The 24,225-nt window shown below is 36.3% G+C and overlaps 1 protein-coding gene across 1 annotated transcript in view; it reads right to left on the reverse strand.

The window, feature by feature from the left end:
• Positions 1–24,225, reverse strand: part of cntnap2a (contactin associated protein 2a) — a 470,798-nt gene that overhangs the window by 28,399 nt on the left and 418,174 nt on the right. The window contains exons 17-20 of the mRNA XM_081353019.1: positions 18,303–18,521; positions 11,760–11,996; positions 7,818–8,051; positions 5,753–5,886 (exon numbers count right to left, since the gene is read on the reverse strand). Coding sequence (XP_081209145.1) covers positions 5,753–5,886; positions 7,818–8,051; positions 11,760–11,996; positions 18,303–18,521 — 824 coding nt within the window. The remainder of the gene's footprint in view (positions 1–5,752; positions 5,887–7,817; positions 8,052–11,759; positions 11,997–18,302; positions 18,522–24,225) is intronic.

Below are 24,225 nucleotides of genomic sequence, written 5' to 3' on the forward strand. Positions count from 1 at the left end.
TATATATATATATATATATATATATATTTTTTTTTTTTTTTTTTTTTTTACACAAGCAAATTACACATCTCTGCTACAAATGAACACTTAAAGTTTATTTCTAGGACCTACTATTTGCGTACAGTTGCACTGAAAGTGACAGAAGTGCAAATGTTACAACTTAATTGTAACAGACAGAGGGGTTAGTTGTAACACTTGTGTGTAACACACAGAATTCAGTACTATTTTATCTTTATAGTTTGATATTGTTTGTGCATCTGTATAAATAGATATCCATACATCCATCCCTCATCCAATCATCCTTCTATTATGGATCACTATCATGGATAGAGATATGAGGGCTGCACAATATTGCAATAAATAAATAAAATCGTCAAATTTTGTAATTGCAATTGAATTATTTGTGTGTGGCAGCTGCATGCAAAATTATTATTATTAAGTTATTAATAATAATAACAGTAATAATAATAAAAATGAGCCTAAAATCACATTTTATAGGGTTTATTGCATGAAAAACAGGCTATATTCTTAATAAATAAACAAATGATCAATGCAACAAATGTGAAAAAAAATCATACTTTGACATTTAAATTCCAACATTGTTTGTGAAAGTCCAACAAAGTTAAATGTGGCAAAATAAATATATACTCAAACGTGAAAAGTTGTGTGTACACTTGGCGGCTTAGTTGTAACACTCTGCTACAACTAACCCCGCTGTGTGAAAATATTTTAAGCCTAGCCAACAGTTGCTAGGAGTGACAAAATGGTGCTATGTTTTAGTCAACAAGACAGTGATTAAGCTAATATAAAGTTAGATTTGGTAAAGTACACACCCAACTCAGAAACCGATAAAACGTATGATGAAAAAATTCATTTGCACGGTGTCAAAACACTCTTTGTCCAGTTTCTTCATGAAATCTTATCAAAACTTTCCACAAATCCGCAGGAGACCGTCTTCCGGCAGCGAGAGAAAAAGAGCGGAAACACAGCCTGCTTGACCCTGACTAACTATGTAAAAGGTCCGTGTTACATTTAACCCTGCATTAGGTTGTGACCCGCGCTCTCCTACACCACATTACTTTGATAGCAAGTTGACCTGATTGTGGAAAGCCCCAAAGTATTCATTAATCTAAAATGAATAATACATCCCTAAATGAAAGAGCGCTCTTTTGTTTGCCTTAGGGTTTAAAAAAAAAATCTTCAGAAACTTCTAAAAGATCAAGTACATCTGTTTGCTTTGCCCACATGGCTATTCTCTTAGTTATGTTTTGACCTTTCACTGTCTGATTCAAAAAGGGTGTGATGTTTCATTCAAAAGAAATATCACAGGCGTGGGTGTCAGGAAAGGTCAGCTGGACTGTTGTTACTGTCTCTCATCTCATATTCCTTTTGAAGCAAGCTCTTTTCTCTAGTGGAAAATGCACAGGTGGGTAAAACTTGCATTACAAAAATCTAAAATGCAAGATTAAAATATGATTCATCAAAAATAATTTAATATGATCATTTACTATTTTGATAAATAAAGATTTCAAAATACATGCCAAAATATGCCTTTATCCATCCCCTGCCAGCTGCTGCTTCTGATTGCTTTTAGAGGGAAAAGTTGCCCATAACTTTTGGTCTAAGATTAGTTTTCTCCATAATAATAGAATATTGGTGAAACAGGGCTGTGACGGTGGCAGTTTTTTACCACCACGGTGGTAATGGACCAACTACCGGTGGTGGCACGGTGGTTGGGGGTTGTTTTGAAATAAAAAAAATTAAAATAAATGAGGCTAAATCAGCCATTTCGTAACTGACATGCATGTTTGTTTGAGCAATTCTGTAAAAAAACATCAACACACTACAGCCTGTAAAGCATTGAAATAAATATAAGTAAATAATGGTAACTTAAACAGGCTAATATAATAAAGTTAGATATTTAAAAAAACATTTATTTTATATTTCCACACAAAGACGCGTGATATAACCTACCATCAATCTCTTTTCTGATTTCATGTTTTACTTGTTGTAAAAGAGCAAATTTTATCTTCCACAAGGGCAAGGCATTTAGGCTATGTTTGATTTTATGCTGCCAGAGAAAGCGAAACTAAAATCACAGTGTGTGTGAAATGCGCTTTACAAATAAACTTGACGCGCCTTACCATGTCTAATAACAAGAACTGTGTTAAAAAGAATATGACATGCAACTAGAAAGGTAGGCTATCTGTCCTACAGCGTTTTTCTACTTTACCACCACAGTAAAGAATGTGAATATAATAGGCCTAATTAAAAGCGAACCAAGGAAGAAACGTTTATAATCCCCTTCGAAAATAGTTGAGACGTGAGTGAAGATTTGGGAAAAGAAACAAAAGATTCCATTGAAGTAACTAATGGAATATTGTTAAATTCTCTGATAACTGGGTGACCAGATCGCAAATCAGAATACAAAGCCGACAAAGCTTAAATTTATGGGCTCACGCACAACTCTCTTTTTTGTAATGAATCCAAATGTTTCCATGGCTGCAATGTAACCTAACATTTAATTGCTAACCTATTATTTCTTTTGTAAACAAAGCTTTGTGCTTCACTAGTGTCATAATATTCATGTAAAACCGAACAAAATGTATGTATACTTTTATCTGCAGGCTTTTGCGTGCCGGAGCGGGGCAAAACATTGATGTTGCGAATGGGAGCAGGAGAAGGTAACATATTTTTGAATGTTCTTTTGCACTTTCAATTCGTCAAATAATCCAAATAATCCTGTTTTCAACATCGATCATCACAGGAATAAACTACATTTTAAGAAAAAAAAAACTGTTATTTTAAATTGCAACAGTATTTAACAATATTACTGTTTTTACTGATTAATACCAATCACAAACTTTCGAACGGTGAATATATTTACACACATTTTAACAAAATCTTGATGTTGAAAAAACAAACAAACATTGTTATTGTTGAAAAAGCATAATGGACAATTGGACATGAATTAAATGTCACCCAAGTTCATGTTATTTGTCAATTCCAACAAAACAAAAGGACGTATCTTTAATTTGCAGGAACTGGCCTTATACACCCGCTAGGCTAATTAAAAAGAACTCATCAGACTTGGACAAATATAACTTAATTTACACTTCTACCGTACGTGATCTACCTTAAGAGTACCTGCTTGATTGCCATGCAGTGTGTGCGCGCACATGAGCAGTCCTAAATGACATTCAACACACAGGAATACACACAACAAAGTAAAGGAGTGCTGCCCCTTGTGTCAAAATCCACACACATAAACCCCTCACACACATAGGTCATTGTGTGAAGGATGGCTCTGGGTTTCTATTTGCTGCAATGTCAGTGGGGTTCCCAGGGGCCATAAAGACAGGGTTAAAGGTCTATGGTTTTCTCTTTCTCTCTATTTATTTCACCCCATGTCAGATTTCTAGCTCTGGTCTGCAGGATCTCGGGCTTGGCAGAGCTATGTCTCAAGAAATAAGGCAGAATTAAAGAGAGCTACAGCCCATCTTTAAGCCTCATGCCCACGGGCTTATCTGTGCTGTGCCTCATCCGTCCAGACAGCAGTAATTTGATGATTTGATTTAGGAGCCCAGAACAAAGCAGGAGCCAAAGACACAGCCTGACCAGAGAGAGAAAAGCATCAAGACAACAAAGCCCACAATTTTGCTGACAAGGTCAGTATATCTGACATGATCTTTGCACCTCTGTCATTCAATATTATTCTCTTGGCACGTGTCTTACAGAGATGGTGAAGGGGGAGAAGGGTCTCGCCCAGCACAGTTGAGCCTTTGACATGGTTTTGAATGTCCCTGATCCTTCTGTAGTTAATTTTGATCACTTATCCTCAGATTCAACTTGATATCACCACAATTTCTACTGATCTGGGGTGGTAGCGCTCATGCTTCCTGTGATCTTGATCACTCCTTTATCATCTTTATCTTGCTGAATACCCTGCTTATCGACCACACAAGATGCTGCGTGTCCCGCCATTTAGGATATAATGAAATCTACTACAGTGTACCCCGAGTCTCAGTTCAGGGATCAATAGAGGCTTTCAATTATCCTGTTTCTGTGCTGCAGTTGGGCCTGTGAGACTAATGCAGTGCATCCTGGGTATCAGACATGGTACACATTCACTCACATACCCGCATATTTAACATGTCAGTTCTGTTCCTAAACAAAGAAAAGCTATCTATATAGACAAAAATTTAGGCATCATTACACAATCTTAAAAAATACTAAATTTTGATTAAAATCTAAGATTAATGAATATTATTTGAATTATAACTATGTAACTGTATTATTAATAATTTAATTAAATACAAGAAAGTATCAATAGAATATAGTTTAATAGTTTTTATGCATTTAGCAGATGCTTTTAGACAAGCGTTTTAGTTATGCTTTTAGTTTATAATAGACTTACAATACAATAGTTTCTAAATCAAAATCTAAACTTTTACTTTATATGTACTGTATAAGCTATATATTTTTTTCATTTTATTATAACAAATATAATTGTTATAATGAAAAAAATTAATTTAATTACACAAATTTAAATGGCACTTTTACCTAATATATGTATAAGCTATATTTATTTCATTATTACGAATATAATTTTATCATTACAAAAATCTTTTTATTATTATATAAAAAACAATAATTCAATTGGTAACATTTTACAATAAGGTTTCGTTTGTTAACATTAGTTAATGATTTAACTAACATGAACTAACAATGAGCAATACATTTATTTCAGTTTTTAAAAATCGTTGTTGATGTTAGTTAATAAAAATTAAGCTGTTCATAATTTGTTCATGTTAGTTCACAGTGCATTATCTAACGTTAACAAATACAAATTTTGATTTTAATAATGTACTAGTAAATGTTGAAATTAACATTAAAAAAGATTAATAAATGCTGTAGAAGTGCAGCTCATTATTAGTTCTTGTTAACTAAAGTAGTTAACTAATGTTAACAAATGAAACCATTGTTACCATTTAATTTCATAAATAAAATATCAATATAATAGTGTTATATAATATAGCTCCTAATACTTTTACCTAATAGCTATATATAGTTTTATAAGCTATATATATATAAGGGCTGTCAAAAGATTAATCGCGATTAATCGCATCCAAAATAAAAGTTTGTGTTTACATAATATATGTGTGTGTACTGTGTATAATTATTTTGTACATATAAATACACACACACATGCATGTATATATTTAAGAAATATTTGCATACATATACTGTATATATTTATATATAATTTATATTATATATAAATATATTTCTTTTATATATAAATTACACATTTTTCTTAAATATATACAAGCATGTGTGTGTATTTATTTATATATACAAATTTAATTATACACAGTACGCACACATAATTATTTAAACACAAACTTTTATTTTGGATGCGATTAATCGCGATTAATCTTTTGACAGCCCTAATATATATATATATATATATATATATATATATATATATATTTGTGATTATTACAGTATTGAGTTATTAGCTTAGCAGCATGTTAACATCCACTTTAATTGTGAAATAGTGAGTGTTAATTTAGTTGCCTTTGTGGAGCCAATCCCTTTTGAAGTTTCATTTCAATTAGGTCTGCTCTAAAAAGTGCCTAGTGAACAGTGAGGAAGCTGACTACTGTATTATTAGATCAGTTTTTTTAATACATTTGACCATTGATACTTGTTGTAATGTTGAGTGTGGTCAGTCTCGTGTGTTTCCCACCTGTACTTCTATGTCTCTCTCCACCCGGGAGACGTTAACGGTGTGGGGCTGCCCGTTGGCCAAGTTCCTCTGGTCAATATCGATGGTGAAGGGTTCTCTGAGACCACCCAAGTTGTAGCGCAGCTGCAGGGTACCTGAGTGAAACAGGGTGAGACAATAAGACCATGTTTATCCAGAGCTCAACCATCAGTTGAGCTCAAACTTCACTTCTACTCCCTGACATAACTCACCTACACTGCACACTGTGCAACGGCCCTACAGGCTGCAGAGAAGAGCAGAACCTCATTTGGGTTACAGCACAGGCCTGCAAGATACATTTGCTCAGAGGCTACAGAGTAAATTTCGATGTGGGCTTAGGGCAGCTTAACTCAAAGAATAAGCATCACCAGTCTTGTGTGTCCACTTTAGGTTTTATGGGATGGTGTTTAACGAAAATGCCGTGCTACAAATTAAACAACGGTACATCTGAGTCACTGAGTTTAATGTGAAATCGTGTTCCTGAAGGCAATAAGGGTCTTTTTTTAAACACCAGATGCGTTTTACTCTAACTCTAAAAAAAAATGGATCACAGTGTTGTGCTTATGCCAAACGTAGGATGTAATTGCCTGTGCTTTGCCATTTGTCATATAATTAGCTTTTACTGTTGGGCCTCCACTTCAAAAAGCAATTCAGCCTGCTGCAATAAATTCTCCTTTATTATTACAGTGCAGTTTCAGAACTGCTGTGGAACAATCGTACAGACACATGTGTATTGCATCAGCATCCATACTTAATGATGAACTGCAAAGACTAACCAGGTGCGATGCAATAGGTTCGCAATTTTTCGTTCATACTGAAAGCAACAGTGTTGTGCAATAACAGCTAATCAGAACTTATTTGATTTTGAATATACAGTCATGTGGTACAATAGACTCTTTTCACATTTCCGGAATTCTCAGAAGCAGAAGTCATAGTTGGGTAACTTCTATAGTGGTGAACGGAAAACAAATATAATTTATGCATTCCCATCTACCCCCACAGTAAAAAAAATAAATCCCCGATAGAGTTTCTACAGCCCCTTTTTACACAGAGATTCCGGAAACTAATAATGTGATTTTGATAATTATTTGATTTTGATTTTAATCATTTGATATTGGTTAATTCACAATGCCAGTGATTTTCTGGAATCTCATCCCGTAAAGATCCAACCCGATCTCACGGCAATTCGTACAAATTTTACGAGTTGGCTGATTTTTGCTAAATAGTACATATTTTACGAGTTGCCCAATTCGTATGAATTCGTACGAATGACCTACCCCTGACCCCACCCCCTAAACCTACCCATCACGTGGGAATAGACAAATTGTAGGAATTCGTACAAATGAGGTCGTACGAATTCATACAAATTAGCCAGTTTTAACTCACTTGTACGAATTCGTATGAATTGGTCGTGAGATAGTGTTGAAAGATCTCGTAAAGACACGTGACATCAGGATGACGATAACAAAACTTTCTTCTTTGCTAATGTGCAACGTGACCGTGAACGCATATAAAACTCCCGGTCAAAGAGTCGGAAGATAACTACGTAATTGCGACTACACATGCGTCATCACTACGACTAACCCCTTATGGCATTGGTCCTGCCTTTTGTACACACAGAGAGCGTTCCCTGACTGATCCTAGCAATGTTACTACATCCACATCCCAGAATCAACCCAGGGATGTGTTTGCATTCACACAGAAGGCACTCTAGAAATTTTAAGGCAATTTTATGGGATCAATGCTCAGTGTGAAAGGGGATTATGACTTTCCACAAGAGCAAAAAATATTGAGAGATTCATTACATTAGCCAGAATAGAGAGCAAATGTCAAAATTTGCTGTCACTCCTTCAGGCCAAGGTAAGAAAACCCCAAGTATAGTGTTATAAATGTACATTAAAAAAAACTAAAACATAAAAAACTTTTTTACGATTTCAACAACCGTGGAAACGCATCATCACAGTCACATCAAAGTGAAAAGGGTCTTTGGATCAATGAGATTTCAGCCGTTCATCTCATCTTCGCAATGCCTCAAACAACGTCTTACCATTGTGATGGAGCACCATGGCCATGTAATCCTGGGTCTTTGAGCTGACATAGACCAGAAGGCTGGGAGAAGTAGAGGTGCTAAAGCTGAAGGTCAGGTCTTCACGTGTCAAGTTGGTCTCGACGGGCAGGTTGTGGATTACACTCTTCTCATCCAGGCTGGAGGCGGCAGCCACCACTTCAGGTACCAGATTATACTTGACCAGTGTTCCCGCCTCAAAGAAACCACCAACGTCTGGAAAAGAATGAGGTGTTTCTTCAGACGATATTGACATTTAGGCAACATTCTTGTTGGTCCTAGAACAACAATTCTTATAAACCACCATATTTGAGGGTTAGATTTAAAGTTTGGATTATGGTTGCGCGAATACAATCATATATTGTATTGATACTTTTTAATTTATGTACAGTACACCATTGCTTAAAAAAAGTTTGGGTTCGATAAGGTAAAACTATAATATTGTGAAATGATTACAATTTAAAACAACTGTTTTCTATTTGAATATATTTTAAAATGTATTCCTTTGATGGCAAAAGCTGAATTTTCAGCATTACTCACTAGATTAAAAATTTTTGTAATATGCTGATTTGGTGCTCAAGAAACATTTCTTATTATGATTAATATTGAAAATGGTTGTGCTGCTTAATATTTTTGTGGAAACCGTGGTGAATAGAGTGTTCATGAAAGTTTATAAAAAAACCTGAATTTACTTAGAACAGAAGTCTTTTGTAATGTTATAAATGTCTTTACTGTCTTATATATATATATATATATATATATATATATAGATTCTTAGCTTGAAAAAGTGAAGTGAAGTGCACAAATGAGATTGTGACATAAATACATCCAGTATATCAAATATGAATTGTATTGTAAGGTGATACCTAGTTCTAGAGTTAAAACTATGACTTTTTACAGGAATGCTGTTTGAGAACCAACAAAAGATGTTTGACCCGGAACACATCATACTTCCGGCAAAATCATGGCCACCATTCAATAAATGTACACTAGGAATTTGTAAGTGATGTCTGGCATGGCCATCTGCAGTAAAAGGAAAGGAAACTGACATTACTGACATGTTTTGTATTCATGAGGGGCTTCTTCAACAGCTATAAAATCAAGAGGACACTTTCCTATTACCTTTTTACTTGAGGGGGAGAACAAAGGTCCTTACATGGATCGTTTGACCTGACTGCTAGGACGTGTGTGCAAGTGTGTGTAGCTTTGTCTTAAACACAAGCAGAATAAACAACGCAGGATTTGTTGCATATGGGGTGGAACAGGGAGAACCATGGGAAATCAACATGGGTAATGAAGTAAATACACACAAGGGTAAAAAGAGAGTGAACGAACATGACAATGTGCACCCACACCGAATATCTCATGTACACAGAGGGGAGGCTGGTTTATCTGCTATTCATGGAATTCTCACATTCAGCCGCTTTACCCCCGGGAACAAAGCGCTAAATACAAATGAGCTTTGTACAAATGCTGTATCGGGAGCAGGAAGGAAATCAGTGCAGTGACTATAGATTGGTTTAATTATTTGCAGCAAGGCCCTTGAGTAATCTTTAAATTTCTTCCAGGCTGGACTGTAGGGTTCAGATACAACAGAGACAGAAGCACCATGTTTTAATACCACTGGGGCAAAAGCCTCGACACAGCAGAAGCATGAAAAGCATGGCAAGGATAGTACAGATAATAAGAATTACAGTTCTGTGATGTGTTCTGAGGACAAAAAGTTTACAGGCCCTGGAATGGATCCTTTATCTAATGTACTACTACTGGTTTAAAGTTGCAATGAAACAGAAGTAGTGAAAGATCTTTTCTTCAGTATTGTTACATACAACTTTCTTTTATCTGTGGAACATAAAGATATGTGTAAGATATACTGCAGATCTGTTTTCTTTTAACATACAATGATACTCAAGGGTGCCCAAAACAACACTTTACTTGCGTTGCATATCATGGTATGGCAAAAATAAAATCTTCTTTTGTGCTCTGCAAAATATTTCATACATGTTTGGAACTACATGAGGATGAGTTAATGAAGACACAATTGGGAGAACTTACCATTTAAGTCCAGAAAAAAACACTAAATACACTGAACAAAATTATAAACGCAACACTTTGTTTTTGCCCCCATTTTTCATGAGCTGAACTCAAAGATCTAAGACTTTTTCTATGTACACAAAAGGCCTATTTCTCTCAAATATTGTTCGCAAATCTGTCTAAATCTGTGTTAGTGAGCACTTCTCCTTTGCCGAGATAATCCATCCACCTCACAGGTGTGTCATTTCAAGATGCTGATTAGACAGCATGATTATTGCACAGGTGTGCCTTAGGCTGGCCACAATAAAAGGCCACTCTAATATGTGCAGTTTTATCACACAGCACAATGCCACAGATGTCGCAAGTTTTGAGGGAGTGTGCAATTGGCATGCTGACTGCAGGAATGTCCACTAGAGCTGTTGCCCGTGAATTGAATGTTCATTTCTCTACGATAAGCCATCTCCAAAAGCGTTTCAGAGAATTTGGCAGTACATTCAACCAGCCCAGGACCTCCACATCCAGCCTCTTCAGTTCCAAGATCATCTGAGACCAGCCACCTGGACAGCTGCTGCAACAATTGGTTTGCATAACCAAAGAATTTCTGCACAAACCGTCAGAAACCATCTCAGGGAAGCTCATCTGCATGCTCGTCGTCCTCATCGGGGTCTCGACCTGACTCCAGTTCGTCGCCGTAACCGACTTGAGTGGGCAAATGCTCACATTCGATGGCATCTGGCACTTTGGAGAGGTGTTCTCTTCACGGATGAATCCCGGTTTTCCCTGTACAGGGCAGATGGCAGACAGCGTGTATGGCGTCGTGTGGGTGAGCGGTTTGCTGATGTCAATGTTGTGGATTGAGTGGCCCATGGTGTCGGTGGGGTTATGGTATGGGCAGGCGTATGTTATGGACAACGAACACAGGTGCATTTTATTGATGGCATTTTGAATGCACAGAGATACCGTGACGAGATTCTGAGGCCCATTGTCATCCACGACCATCACCTCATGTTGCAGCATTATAATGCACGGTCCCATGTTGCAAGGATGTGTACACAATTCCGAGAAGCTGAAAACATCCCAGTTCTTGCATGGCCAGCATAGGAGATGTGTTGCACTGCGTGAGGCAAATGGTGGTCACACCAAATATTGACTGGTTTTCGGACCCCCCACCCCCCTTTTGTGTACTTAGAAAAAGTCTTAGATCTTTGAGTTCAGCTCATGAAAAATGGGGGCAAAAACAAAAGGTGTTGCGCTTATAATTTTGTTCAGTGTAGCATATAGATGTGAAAAGAAATGCATCACATCCATGGTTACGAATCCAAGTGAAGCAGCACAGAGAAGAGTTTCCTCTTCCTGGAGTGAAAGTGTAGTATTGAGCCACAGATGTAAGGCAGCCTGTGGGAGCAATTGCACTGATCCAGAGGCAAAGAATCTGAGAGAATTCGATATTGACTGCAATACCCTAGATGGCACAAGTAAATATGTGTAAAATGGAAATGTGAGTTAAAACCTTGCAATTACAAGGTTCATGCATATTTAAACCGAAAGGAGATGTTGAAAGCTAAGGGTAACCATCCGAGTCTCTAGCTCGTAGCGAGTCACCATCTTTAAACGGAGGGTATGCAGTGTTTGATGGAGGTCTTGACACAGAGTATGAACTACAGAAAAGGCCTGTTCATGTCAGCGATGCTATTACTATATTCAAATGAGGGAGGCGGGGCTTAAATGCAAAGAGTGGCTCTCAGTGATTCCCACCAATTTTAGTCCAGACACATTCAGTCTGTAATGTACAAGTTTGAAGTTTACAGAATAAGTTGTTCAGTGTCATATCTCTGGTTAAGGTGTATAAACTTTAAAAGAAAAGTTATAATTTATATTATGCATACTGACCTTTCGAACAGAAAGGCCCATCATAAGCGGTGGTGGTGCAGTCACAGGAATAGCCGTTGTATTTCTCCATACACTTGCCGCCATTACGGCAATACATCCCAAAACTGGTGCAGTGACCTGAACAACCAGGCTTCACACCAGGAGTGATTTTTGCTCTCTCTTCTAAGTCAAGCGTCACCCCGTTCATCTTCAGAGAGCGGATGCATCCGAGATATCCTCTCAGACCTCCTGCGGCACCTAGATGGGAAATCGAAACAAAAGACTAGTCAATATTCCGCTTGAAAATGGTCTTAATAAAAGCGTAAGTGGCTCAACATAATGACTTAAATCATTTTCATAGCAGGCTCAACAAAAAGCTTGAAAACAACAGGTTAAATGAGAGACATTATGTCTCAGCCAATAGTTGAATCCCTTTTGGCCCGTTTCATTCATTATGGCATGGACCATTCAATCCAATAGACCTTGGAGAAATTAGACACCATTAGAGTTCCACTTCTAGGAGAAAATAAACATTCACTATTGCTCATTGTCATGCCCGGACATCTTTTCATTATAGGAAACTGCCTAGTTAAACAGAAATCATACAATCATTTGCTAGATTAATACTAGATTAATGGTAAATGTCCTGGTAGGATGCATCAATTATTTACTAATAGTAATTAATAAAAGCAGACCCACAAGTAAAAACCTACTACAATTTATCAAGCTGCCAATCGAGGAAAGCTTTATCAATTCCTCCAGAGAAATTATATGGATTGGAGTATCTATAGATTACAGGTTGCTTAATCTTAACAGAATAAGAAAACGTGATGTTTTCAAAGTTTTCTAAACTCAGTTGAACTCTGACTCACATTAACAGGGGAGTTTTAAAGGGACACTAAGTAACTTTTTAACCTTAACTGAACAGCTTCGGAGTCAGTGGAATGTTTATATTACTTATTTCGGGTTGAATTGTGGTGGTTTCACACCCCCCTGGTGCCCGAGAGCGGAAAAAACTCACTTGCAACTTTGGGCCGGCGGGTCGGCCGTCAGGAAGTATCGCGTGATATCAGGTCTTGCGATATAACGAATTGCTTGACGGCACTGCACACGTACACACCCCCATTCAAGCACCGGCTATGTATAACGTTAAGCAAAGGGCAACGATAGATTGAGTTATGGCTGAGCCTGTAAAAAAAGAAGCAGAAAGCTAGGAAATCTTTGTCGGAGGACCAACGAAAGAGGAAACGGGAGACTGACCGAGCAAGAAGTCAGACTCGAGTAAATATCGGACCGGCTTTTTCAGAATGGCGAGAACTGAGAGAAACAGAAGCCTGCAAAACGGATGCTGACCTGGCTGCTGTTGCATTTTTAAGTGTCTTTGGAATAAACTGTGTTTAATATTTAAATTTCAAGTAATTGCGACCTCAGGATGTTTGCTATTGTCTGTAAAGGTTTTTATTATGATCGCTGTCTGTTACGGGCTTACTAGTACGCTAGATACTATAACTTTGATGTTAGCATTGTCATTAGCAAACACGTTTGATTTCTGTAGTTGTTTGGCCGTTCCTCTGTCGGTTTTATTTGTGTAACTTACACTTTTATTTTATGTCACTAAGTCAACAATATTGCCTATTATCAGAATTTGTACACATATTTTGCACATTATTGCACATTATTGCACATATCATGATCGAGCTAGAAAAACCATTCTGATGTTTTCTTAGACAGGCAAAGGTAAACCATCATTCTACCAGATGAACTTACAGACCTTTCTAATATAACTTTAGACAAATATTAGCCTCCGATATATATATTTTTTTTATGCTCATGCCCATTCTCCCAAAAACAAACAAACACGAAAGCAGTAGTTCACCTCGTTCATATCGTTCGTTCCCGGTAAAAATACTAGTATGCATGACAACACAATAAAAAAAAAAAATCGCCATCAGTTGGAAAGAAAGTATTGCTTTACTTGCCTCGGTAGACATAACTGGTTTTGAAATAGCCGGTTCCTCTGCTCAGCTAGGTTGACAGCTGATCAGCAGGGTTGCTAGTGGCGAGGGGGGAGGAACAACAGTTCGTTTTTACAAAAGAGTGTTTGAAAGCATTTACTACCAGACACTAGGGGGAGCTTCGTAGAGAAAAAAAAACTTGCCTAGTGTCCCTTTAATTGAGATGGTGACCTGGTTGCCTATTTAATACAAAATCCTTTGCTAATAAACCAGAGCGGAACTCTTATCATCAAATGTACAGTAAATATGCTGTACTATTATAAAATGAAAGACACTATGTCTCATGTTTCAAGGACGAACACAAGATAAACACACAAACACATTTTAATTAAAATTTCTATTTATAACTTGTCGCTTGATTGTTCCCACTGGATTCATGTCAAAGTAGGCGTTTTGTTCTGCCTTTGTTTGTTACTGAAAAATATTTTTCACCAGCATTGTTTTGATGTGTTTTAACATTGGAAAGTACATCATGAATATATGAGTAAGGAAAGAAGTTATGTCAAGCTGTTAAAACCCTTCTGAAGTTCACTGCCTCCATCTCTGATGAGCCCTGAATTGGAAATTATTTTCTAATGAAACCGTAATGAATTCGCATATTACATTTATTAAACCATCCTGCCCAGTGGAATATTTTTTTTTCTGCTTTTACCTTTGCGTTGTACAGGCTGTTTGTAGCCTTATATTGTAGCAAAGGTTCACCTGTACAAAATATCACAGACAGACAGACAGACAGACAGACAGACAGACAGACAGACAGACAGACAGACAGACAGACAGATATATAGATGGATAGATAGACAGACATAGACAGACAGATAGACAGTCAGATATATAGATAGACAGACATAGACAGACAGATATATAGATGGATAGATAGACAGACATAGACAGACAGACAGATAGATAAATAAACAGACAGACAGACAGATAGATAGATAGATAAATAGACAGACAGATAGATAGATAGATAGATAGATAGATAGATAGATAGATAGATAGATAGATAGATAGAGAGAGAGACAGACACACACAGAGAGATAGATAGACACAGACAGACGGATAGATAGACAAATGATAAATACTGTAGATAGATAGATAGATAGATAGATAGATTACACTAGACTGTTTGTTTGGGTACATTTTACGAAAAAGTTACCTACTGTCCTGACAGGCCCATGATGCTGGCTTCCCTTTGGAGAACCAATACCGCCCGGACATGCAAGCAATGAAAGAAAGGAAAATAATACCAAAATAATAAAAAATGATAATGACATAAAATATATATTATAAAAATGAAAACATGCAGTTATGAGAAACTTAATGCATAATCAAGGCAAGGCATCAAAGAGAACACAAAAAGAAAATACATGGCAAGAAACAACTTGATGGAGGGTAGTAAAGAAGTATTAAATATTCATGTAAACAATATTTTTAATGCATATTAAAAAACCAGGAACTAATGCAAACATGTTAGTGGCTTTTAAATCAAAGGTCTGCTTGTTATCTGAGATGAAGAGAAAGACAATAAAGAACGAGCAAGCATTTAATCCTCCATTAAATATAATAAGGCCACTATAAATGCAAAACAAATTCAAATAGACACAATCATCTATGGGTGAAAGGAAGTAGAAAGCAATCTGCTTTATCAATAAATTATGGCATGGGGCTAAATGGTGCTGAAGAAGTGAGCATGATGGAGCAATTCATAAGCAGAGGAGAGAGGCCAGAGAGAGGCTTGACAGATCTGGACAGACATCTCCACCCCTGCCCACTCTGCAGATATAAACCAGTTAGTTTTCCCACTGAGGGTCAGGGACTAAAGACTGAGAGCTGCTCTCTGCAAACACTCACATCAACATTTTACATTTCTACTGAAACAATGGACAGGGATTAGACAACCTTTAACATTCATTTGTACTGGAAGGCTCATTACACCTAACCCTAGTGTGCTTGATAATGAAATTGAAATGCCAGTCCAACATTCTTACGATCCAAGCGTAGAATAAGAATGAAAATTTCATTTGCTCCATGGACAACATGCAAATGAGACCTAGAGAGGGTTTTGGCTTGGACTGGGCAATATATTGAATATTAATCCATGATTTGGCTGGTTCCAAAGAAATATCACAAGCTCAAAGTCTAGTGTGACCTTCTCTTTAAGCTATACTTGTATCAAGATCCAATATTCGAACACCATCTAATTTAAACTTTAGTGGCAGAGATTTGGTAAGATTTATTTTTTCCATGATTTAGTTCACACTGTCCATTTCAATACACAATTCAAAGCACTGATTACAGTTTATATAAATGTGTCCCTGTTACAGTGTAATTATATATTTAGGTACTGAGCAATATTAAGTAACTATACTTATATAGGGTTAGGGTGGGATTAGGGCTTGGTTTAGTGTTAGTTGCATGTAAGTATGCCTAATTTATAGTGTAAAGTGTAACAAGGACACATTAAAATAAAGTGGTACCAATATTAGAAAATTGTAGGTAAATGTTGATGATGATTATTGTTTTGCTATACTGAAATGAAATAATTAAACATTCTTTCCTTCAGGTAATTTAGAAAAAACAACAACTAAATTTAGAGTCATTTTTTTAGATCACATTTCGGAGTATGTTTATAAAAAAATAAAACCATTGTAAAATGATATCTTTTGTATTTATAAGTAATACATTTTAATAAATTAAAAATGAAAATACAATTATAGTACAAACATTATTATTATTAATAATAATACACCTGTATAGTTCCTGTGTTGAAGAATCTTGCTTTACAAAATCAATTAATAACTTTGATATCAATCAAAACTTAGGCTTTTCATTTTTGGAGACCTGGAATTTTTTCTTGAATTCAAGCTTTAGATACACAAGCAAGACAAGCTTTCTAAAAGCTTTCTCAAGAGAGCCATAGGGGTGCATTATCTTCCTCTTTCTTAATGAGCGTCAAAGTCATTTGTTGAAAAGAACAAGTCAAAGCCAAAATAGCACAATGAAAGCCCAAAGCTGTTCTGTTCAAGAGATAATTGCCTCATGAATGACACAGCTTTTTCACACTTTTAAAGCCATAAAAAAACTCCTTGCTAATGTTAGCATAGAACACATGAAACCATTATTAGTCACATTCCCTGCTGTGCCTGAGACAATTTTTCAGCCATATTCAGTGAAACCCATTTTCAACTTCCATTTCTTTACAGTCGACTTTTTCACACTTCGGAGGCGAATGGGTTCCCCAGGGTTCCATGTCATTAAGTGCAGGTTTTAACAGCTACACCTGCATTTAGACTGCAGACTATAAATACATTTTCACTTTCAGACACACGAGAACATAGAGCACTGTCCTCAAAAATTCAGAGAAACAGCTGATTTCTCAGCAAAAACAGCAAGAGCGAGAGAGAGAGAGAGGGGAAAAAAGAGCGAGAAAGTGAAGAGAGAGAGAGAAGAGAGAATAATTCAAACTCAAAAGAACAGCTAAGAATGGAGAGATTCGGGAGAAATCAAGCCATTTTTGAGTACACTCTAAAAAATATAGTTTCCAAAAAGGGGTTTTCACAGCGATGCTATAGAAGAACCATTTTTGGTTCTCCAAAGAATTTCAGTTCAACTTTTTTTTTATAGTGTGAGGAACATTTTAATAATCTAAAGAACCTTTTTCCATTATAAAGAAGTTGCCTTCTGTGGAATGGAAAGGTTATATGAATGTTAAAAGTTCTTGTAACCATTGATGCCAATAAAGACATTTTATTTTAAGTAAGGTGACCAGACGTCCTGTTTTTCCCAAGACAGTTCCTGTTTTGTCCCGTATTTCTTCTTTTCTAAATTGTCTTTGCTAGGTGATCATATAAAAGTAAGTATAGCAGTCTTCTGTCACGTGAGAATAGCCTAATCAAAGGTAGCCAATCTCGTCATACTATATTTTGGAGAACAAAATTACCATCCAATCACAATTCGTTATCGATTAACTTGCTGTTAGTGGAGGCGGGAAATTCGAGATCGTGGAGGAGATCAAGTCAGACGCGAAGATGTCAAAGAAGCTTGTGTACATTTATCAAGGATGTTCAAAAAGAGTTTATCAAGTTAATATGCAGACTTAAGTGAACGTAAAAGCTATATGTGTCAGTATATTACATCCTAACATTCAGTCTTAAAGTGACAGCAGCCTAAAATACCTGTATGCGTCATTAATGTTAATCAAACAACAAAAGATGTCGAATAAATGTATAAATTAAACCTACTGTACCAGTACTAAAGTATTTCATTTGTAACTCTATCGTATTTGTCCAGTCGTTTGTAATTTGCAATATTTTAACTATATGATATACAGTATACAGTATTGTTATCATGAAATAATTTTTTTTCATATCATGGGGGTTGGTCCGTCCCATATTCCACCATGAGAAATCTGGTCACCCTAGAGTATATGAACAGCCTTAGGGCTTCAGTACTCTTGGGTGGGTGTATGGAAAAGTGTGTTTGTGTGAAGTCCTCACCCACATGAATCCATATATACTCTATATGTGGACGTGCATGCGGCCCTTACCCACGTAAAGCTGGCTGTAGAGCTCCAGGCGTGTGTGTCCCTGTGTAGGTGCAGGTCTGAACTCCTTGTATTTCTGGTCTAGCTGTAGAATGGCCTCTTTAGTGTTCCTCTCTGCGCTGACCTGATGCCACTGGTCGTCGTTCAGCGGGGCAGGAGATTGCACGTTCAGTTTCACCGGCCCGTTTCCTACATCGAACGAAAACGACACCACCGTTGGGGCTATAGAGAAAAACAAACAGACAGAGACCATTTAAACTATTATAATACTGAGCATATTAGAATGACTTCTGAAGGATCATGTGACACTGAAGACTGAAGTAATGATGCTGAAATTTCAGCTTTGCCATCACAGGAATAAATAACATTTTAAAATATATACACATAGAAAACAGTTATATACATTTTAAAACCGTAAAATGTAATATTATTTCACAATATTACTGTTTAACTGTTTTTTTGTTTAAATAAATTCAGGCTTTGTAAGAAGAAGAGACTTAAAAATCATAATTATTCAAAACTTTTGACCACCAGGGTAAATAAATATAAAAATATTAATTAAATCATTTGGTAACATTTATTTTAAGGTGACAGCATGTACTTACTATAGTAATAACAGTAAATTATGCATAATTACAAGTAACTACCCCTTAACCAAACCCTAACCATAACTCTACATGTAGTTAATTAATATGGTAACACTTTAGTTTAAGGTCCAATTTTCACGATTAACTAGTTGCTTATTAGTATGCATATTACTAGGATATTGACGGTTTATTAATACATATAAAGCACATATTAATGCCTTATTCTGCATTCCCATATTCTACATCTAACACTAAACTAAAGTGTGATCATTAATATTACTCAGTACTTATTTAAGTACAAAGTAACTATGACACCTTAAAATAAAGTGTAACCAATAAAGAAAAATGTATACATTTTATATATATAAAAAAATGATGTGGGCAGAGTTTTAAAATGTGCATTACCTTAAAGGAGGTGGTTTGCTTTTCAGATTGGTTTCTATTGTATGCAATTCGTATTGTTCATTTACAATCTTTATTAATGCATTCTGCTCATTTATAAATTTTTTTCAAAAGAAAAGCAAAGTATTTTGAAACTGTAATTGGTGTTGAAAAATGTTATGTACTTTAACAGATATTCTTAACATTTTAATTTAATCATTTAAACATTTTAATCCACTTACTGCAATAATACCTGACTGCATAATCATTTGAAATGTCAACAGCAGGTAGTTCTGCAGGCTCAATTAATGTTCATAAATTATTGTTTTGCTCAATAATTATTTGGCAGAACAACAATCCAATGTTGTGACTTAAAATGCAGAATTACCAAACTCATCGGACTGCTTCACTCAGGTACATCATTAAAATTCCTCTAAACTGAGTTGGAGATTGCTTGTTCACTGTGCTGAATTCATTTTAGGCCACAACTGCTTTAAATGAGTCAGTGTTGCATATTCTCCTACATAAACAGTGAAGATTGACAGCTTTGGTACAGTCTGTCATGTTTGGCCCCAGAGGGCCAGGCCTCTTTGGGTTTAACCCTTGATAAATTTAGAAACATCCACCTGACACCCGAGACATGTCATAGCAACAGTGTCATCGTTCACCCTCAATCCGATGCTACTCTCAGACACAAACGATAGTATGATTGTGTTTAATGACTGCATAGTATATCTGATGAGAAGACACTGCCTCATAATTACTCATGATACCTAAAACAAGTGCTTCAACTGCTCAGACTGCTAGTTGGTGTCATGCTTCAAGACACCTTTGAAATGTTTATGTACAACAAGCATTTATTATTATGGAGTTTCTAGATTTATGGAGGCGTTGACTGCATGGAGTTAGCATCACAAACACCATCCATCCTTATTGACAGTCTTTTAACCAAATCACTTATATTTGTGAATCAACATCAAAGGATAACGGTCTCAAAATTTCTTAAAAATACAAAACTGCATTAAAAGATATGCAGAATACACACGTACACAGCTCATTTATGCATTAAATTAGCTACAGATCCACTAAACTTTGGGGTCTCTAAACAAAGTATTACTTTTATTCAGCACTAATGCATTAAATTGATCAAAAGTGATAATAAAGACTTTCACACTGTTACAAAGAAATAGTATTACAAATAAATACTGTTCTTTTGTACTTTCTATTCTTCCAAGAATCGTGAAAAAGACAGGTTCTACAAAAATGGTAAGCAGCACAACTGTTTTCGACATTGATAATAATTAGAAATGCTTCTTGAGCCGCAAATCAGCATATTAAAATGATTTCTGAAGGATCATGTGACACTGAAGACTGAGTAATGATGCTGAAAATTCAGCTTTGCTGTCAAAGTAATACTCTTTTCTTTGCACTTTCACAAGGCAACATTTCAAAACAGAACAAAATGTGTTAATAAAAGTCTTATATAAATAAAACAAAACTTCCCCTCATTGGGCAGAATGTTATGATCACTAAAAGTTTAGCTCAGTTTAGTGACATTTCCAGATTGCAAGATGAAAATGAGGACTTTCATGACTTTTATAGCACCATGGGGATAAATATCAATTTATAATTAACAACATGACACACACAATAATATATACACTGTACAAAGCCAAGAAAAAAAAAACAAAGCCTGCCATATTCACACTGAAGTGAAATTATTTAAAAGGACAAACCTGGCTTCTAGTCAAATATGTCTCTAAATGTATTGGTCCGCCCGGCTCTGTTCAGCAGGGGTTACTGTGGCTGCACAGACGCTGAAGGCAAGAACTAAATTGGATCTGCTTTGTGTCGGCAGCGCAGTTATCCTGCAGTGATAGCCGACCACTGCTATTGTCACCATTTAGGAAGCTAAGAGTAGTGCTGTGATATGATACCAAGTGTGACAGCTGAGGGACACAGTAGACTGTCCAAACACAAAAACAACTTATTTCTGCCACTACATATTTTTTTCTACAAATATATGCTATTGTGAGCAGCCTGCAGTCAGTTTTATTTATGTAATTTATGCCAAAGAAACCAATGTAATGTTCAGCGAGGAAGCTCTTGGAGGTCTGTTTTCTGGTTTCCTCGTGGCTGGAGTGACAGATGTTCTCAGTAGGGGGTGCTGTTTTACTGTTCTACGACCTGATGCAGATGTTGCAGGAATTGGGAATGCACAGAGCCACCTGTTCATCTCAGATTCTGAACTAGAAGAAGGAAACTATGACACGGTCAGTCAGCACACCTGACCTCTGTCTGTGAGCAAAGGCCGAGTGCCATAAAGTTGGTCTGTTCCATCAGAACAACAGAACAGAGCAGTTGTGGCCCATTTTAGCTCAGTTATGAGCACACATGCCAACACAAATAAACATACATTATTTATTCAAACTTACAAAAGTTTGAGACCCAGACCCAAATGTTGTCATTATTATCCTCATTAATAATAATAATAATAATAATTATAATAATAATAATGACGATAATAATTAAAAGTGTTAATATATAGGCTATATATATATATATATAAACACTTTTAATTATTATTGTACATACTATATACACTCACCTAAAGGATTATTAGGAACACCATACTAATACTGTGTTTGACCCCCTTTCGCCTTCAGAACTGCCTTAATTCTACGTGGCATTGATTCAACAAGGTGCTGAAAGCATTCTTTAGAAATGTTGGCCCATACTGATAGGATAGCATCTTGCAGTTGATGGAGATTTGTGGGATGCACATCCAGGGCACGAAGCTCCCGTTCCACCACATCCCAAAGATGCTCTATTGGGTTGAGATCTGGTGACTGTGGGGGCCATTTTAGTACAGTGAACTCATTGTCATGTTCAAGAAACCAATTTGAAATGATTCGAGCTTTGTGACATGGTGCATTATCCTGCTGGAAGTAGCCATCAGAGGATGGGTACATGGTGGTCATAAAGGGATGGACATGGCCAGAAACAATGCTCAGGTAGGCCGTTGCATTTAAACGATGCCCAATTGGCACTAAGGGGCCTAAAGTGTGCCAAGAAAACATCCCCCACACCATTACACCACCACCAGCAGCCTGCACAGTGGTAACAAGGCATGATGGATCCATGTTCTCATTCTGTTTACACCAAATTCTGACTCTACCATCTGAATGTCTCAACAGAAATCGAGACTCGTCAGACCAGGCAACATTTTTCCAGTCTTCAACTGTCCAATTTTGGTGAGCTCGTGCAAATTGTAGCCTCTTTTTCCTATTTGTAGTGGAGATGAGTGGTGCCCGGTGGGGTCTTCTGCTGTTGTAGCCCATCCGCCTCAAGGTTGTGCGTGTTGTGGCTTCACAAATGCTTTGCTGCATACCTCGGTTGTAACGAGTGGTTATTTCAGTCAAAGTTGATATTCTATCAGCTGGAATCAGTCGGCCCATTCTTCTCTGACCTCTAGCATCAACAAGGCATTTTCGCCCACAGGACTGCCGCATACTGGATGTTTTTCCCTTTTCACACCATTCTTTGTAAACCCTAGAAATGGTTGTGCGTGAAAATCCCAGTAACTGAGCAGATTGTGAAATACTCAGACCGGCCCGTCTGGCACCAACAACCATGCCACGCTCAAAATTGCTTAAATCAACTTTCTTTCCCATTCTGACATTCAGTTTGGAGTTCAGGAGATTGTCTTGGCCAGGACCACACCCCTAAATGCATTGAAGCAACTGCCATGTGATTGGTTGATTAGATAATTGCATTAATGAGAAATTGAACAGGTGTTTCTAATAATCCTTTAGGTGAGTGTACAGTAGTCAACATTTGAAGTGGATCAAAAAAGTTCATCAAAGTTGTCCTAAGACAAGAACGGGTATTGTTCAAAATTAATGTATAACTTTGATGAAAGGTTTTGATCCACTTCAAATGTTGACTACTATATATATATATGGCATAGAATTACAGCTTGAAATTTATTAGAGGCACAGATGTTAAGTGTCATCAAAATAACTTTTTGAAAAAATTATCTTAATAATTTTCACAAAATACGTACATATGTGACCCTGGACCACAAAACCAGTAACATGGGTAATTTTTTTTTTTTGAATTGAGATTTATACATAACCTGAAGGCTGAATAAATATACTTTCCATTGATGTATGGTTTGTTAGGATAGGACAATATTTGGCTGAGATATACTATTTGAAAATCTGGAATCTGAGGGTGCAAAAAAATCATAACATTGAGAAAATCACCTTTAAAGTTGTCCATTTATGTTCGCGATTTAAAAAATATCTTCATGGAACATGATCTTTACTTAATATCCTAATGATTTTTGGCATAAAAAGAAAAATCAATAATTTTGAGCCATATTTGGCTATTGCCACAAATATATTCGTGCGACTTGTGACTGGTTTTGTGATCCAGGGTCACATATTTAAAAATGAAAAAGTCTTTGTTTTAAATATCATAGCTTAGACATGAAATACATTTAATTTTAATCTTTTTATCATGATTTTTTTTTTTTTTTATAGTGTAAGATTGAAAGTCTGGGCCTGGGACAGGGGTAAAACAATAACATCTATAAATAAAAGTCAAATGGAAAATAGCAAAAATAATGTGATGGCATGGTAAAAATTTTAATATGACTTTCATAAATCAGTGAAAAGAAACACCCACATACATATCACCATTACCAAACATGTGCGAAATAATCAGCAAAATCCCATCATTAATTCAGTTAAATATAAATAAGAAAGCTTAGGAGATCATACTGTAAGAAATAAATCCATAGAAAGGGTACTGCTAATGTTCTGCCGTGTTCTGATCTTGTTTACACTTAAATCACAATGCAGTGCAACATTCAAAATATGGATAAAACACGTGAAAAATCAATGCAGAAAATGATTACACATACACAATACAACATTTGGTGATTCAGCCCT

This window comes from Scardinius erythrophthalmus (genome assembly GCF_964197995.2).
Source record: "Scardinius erythrophthalmus genome assembly, chromosome: 22".
Lineage (NCBI taxonomy): Eukaryota > Metazoa > Chordata > Actinopteri > Cypriniformes > Leuciscidae > Scardinius > Scardinius erythrophthalmus.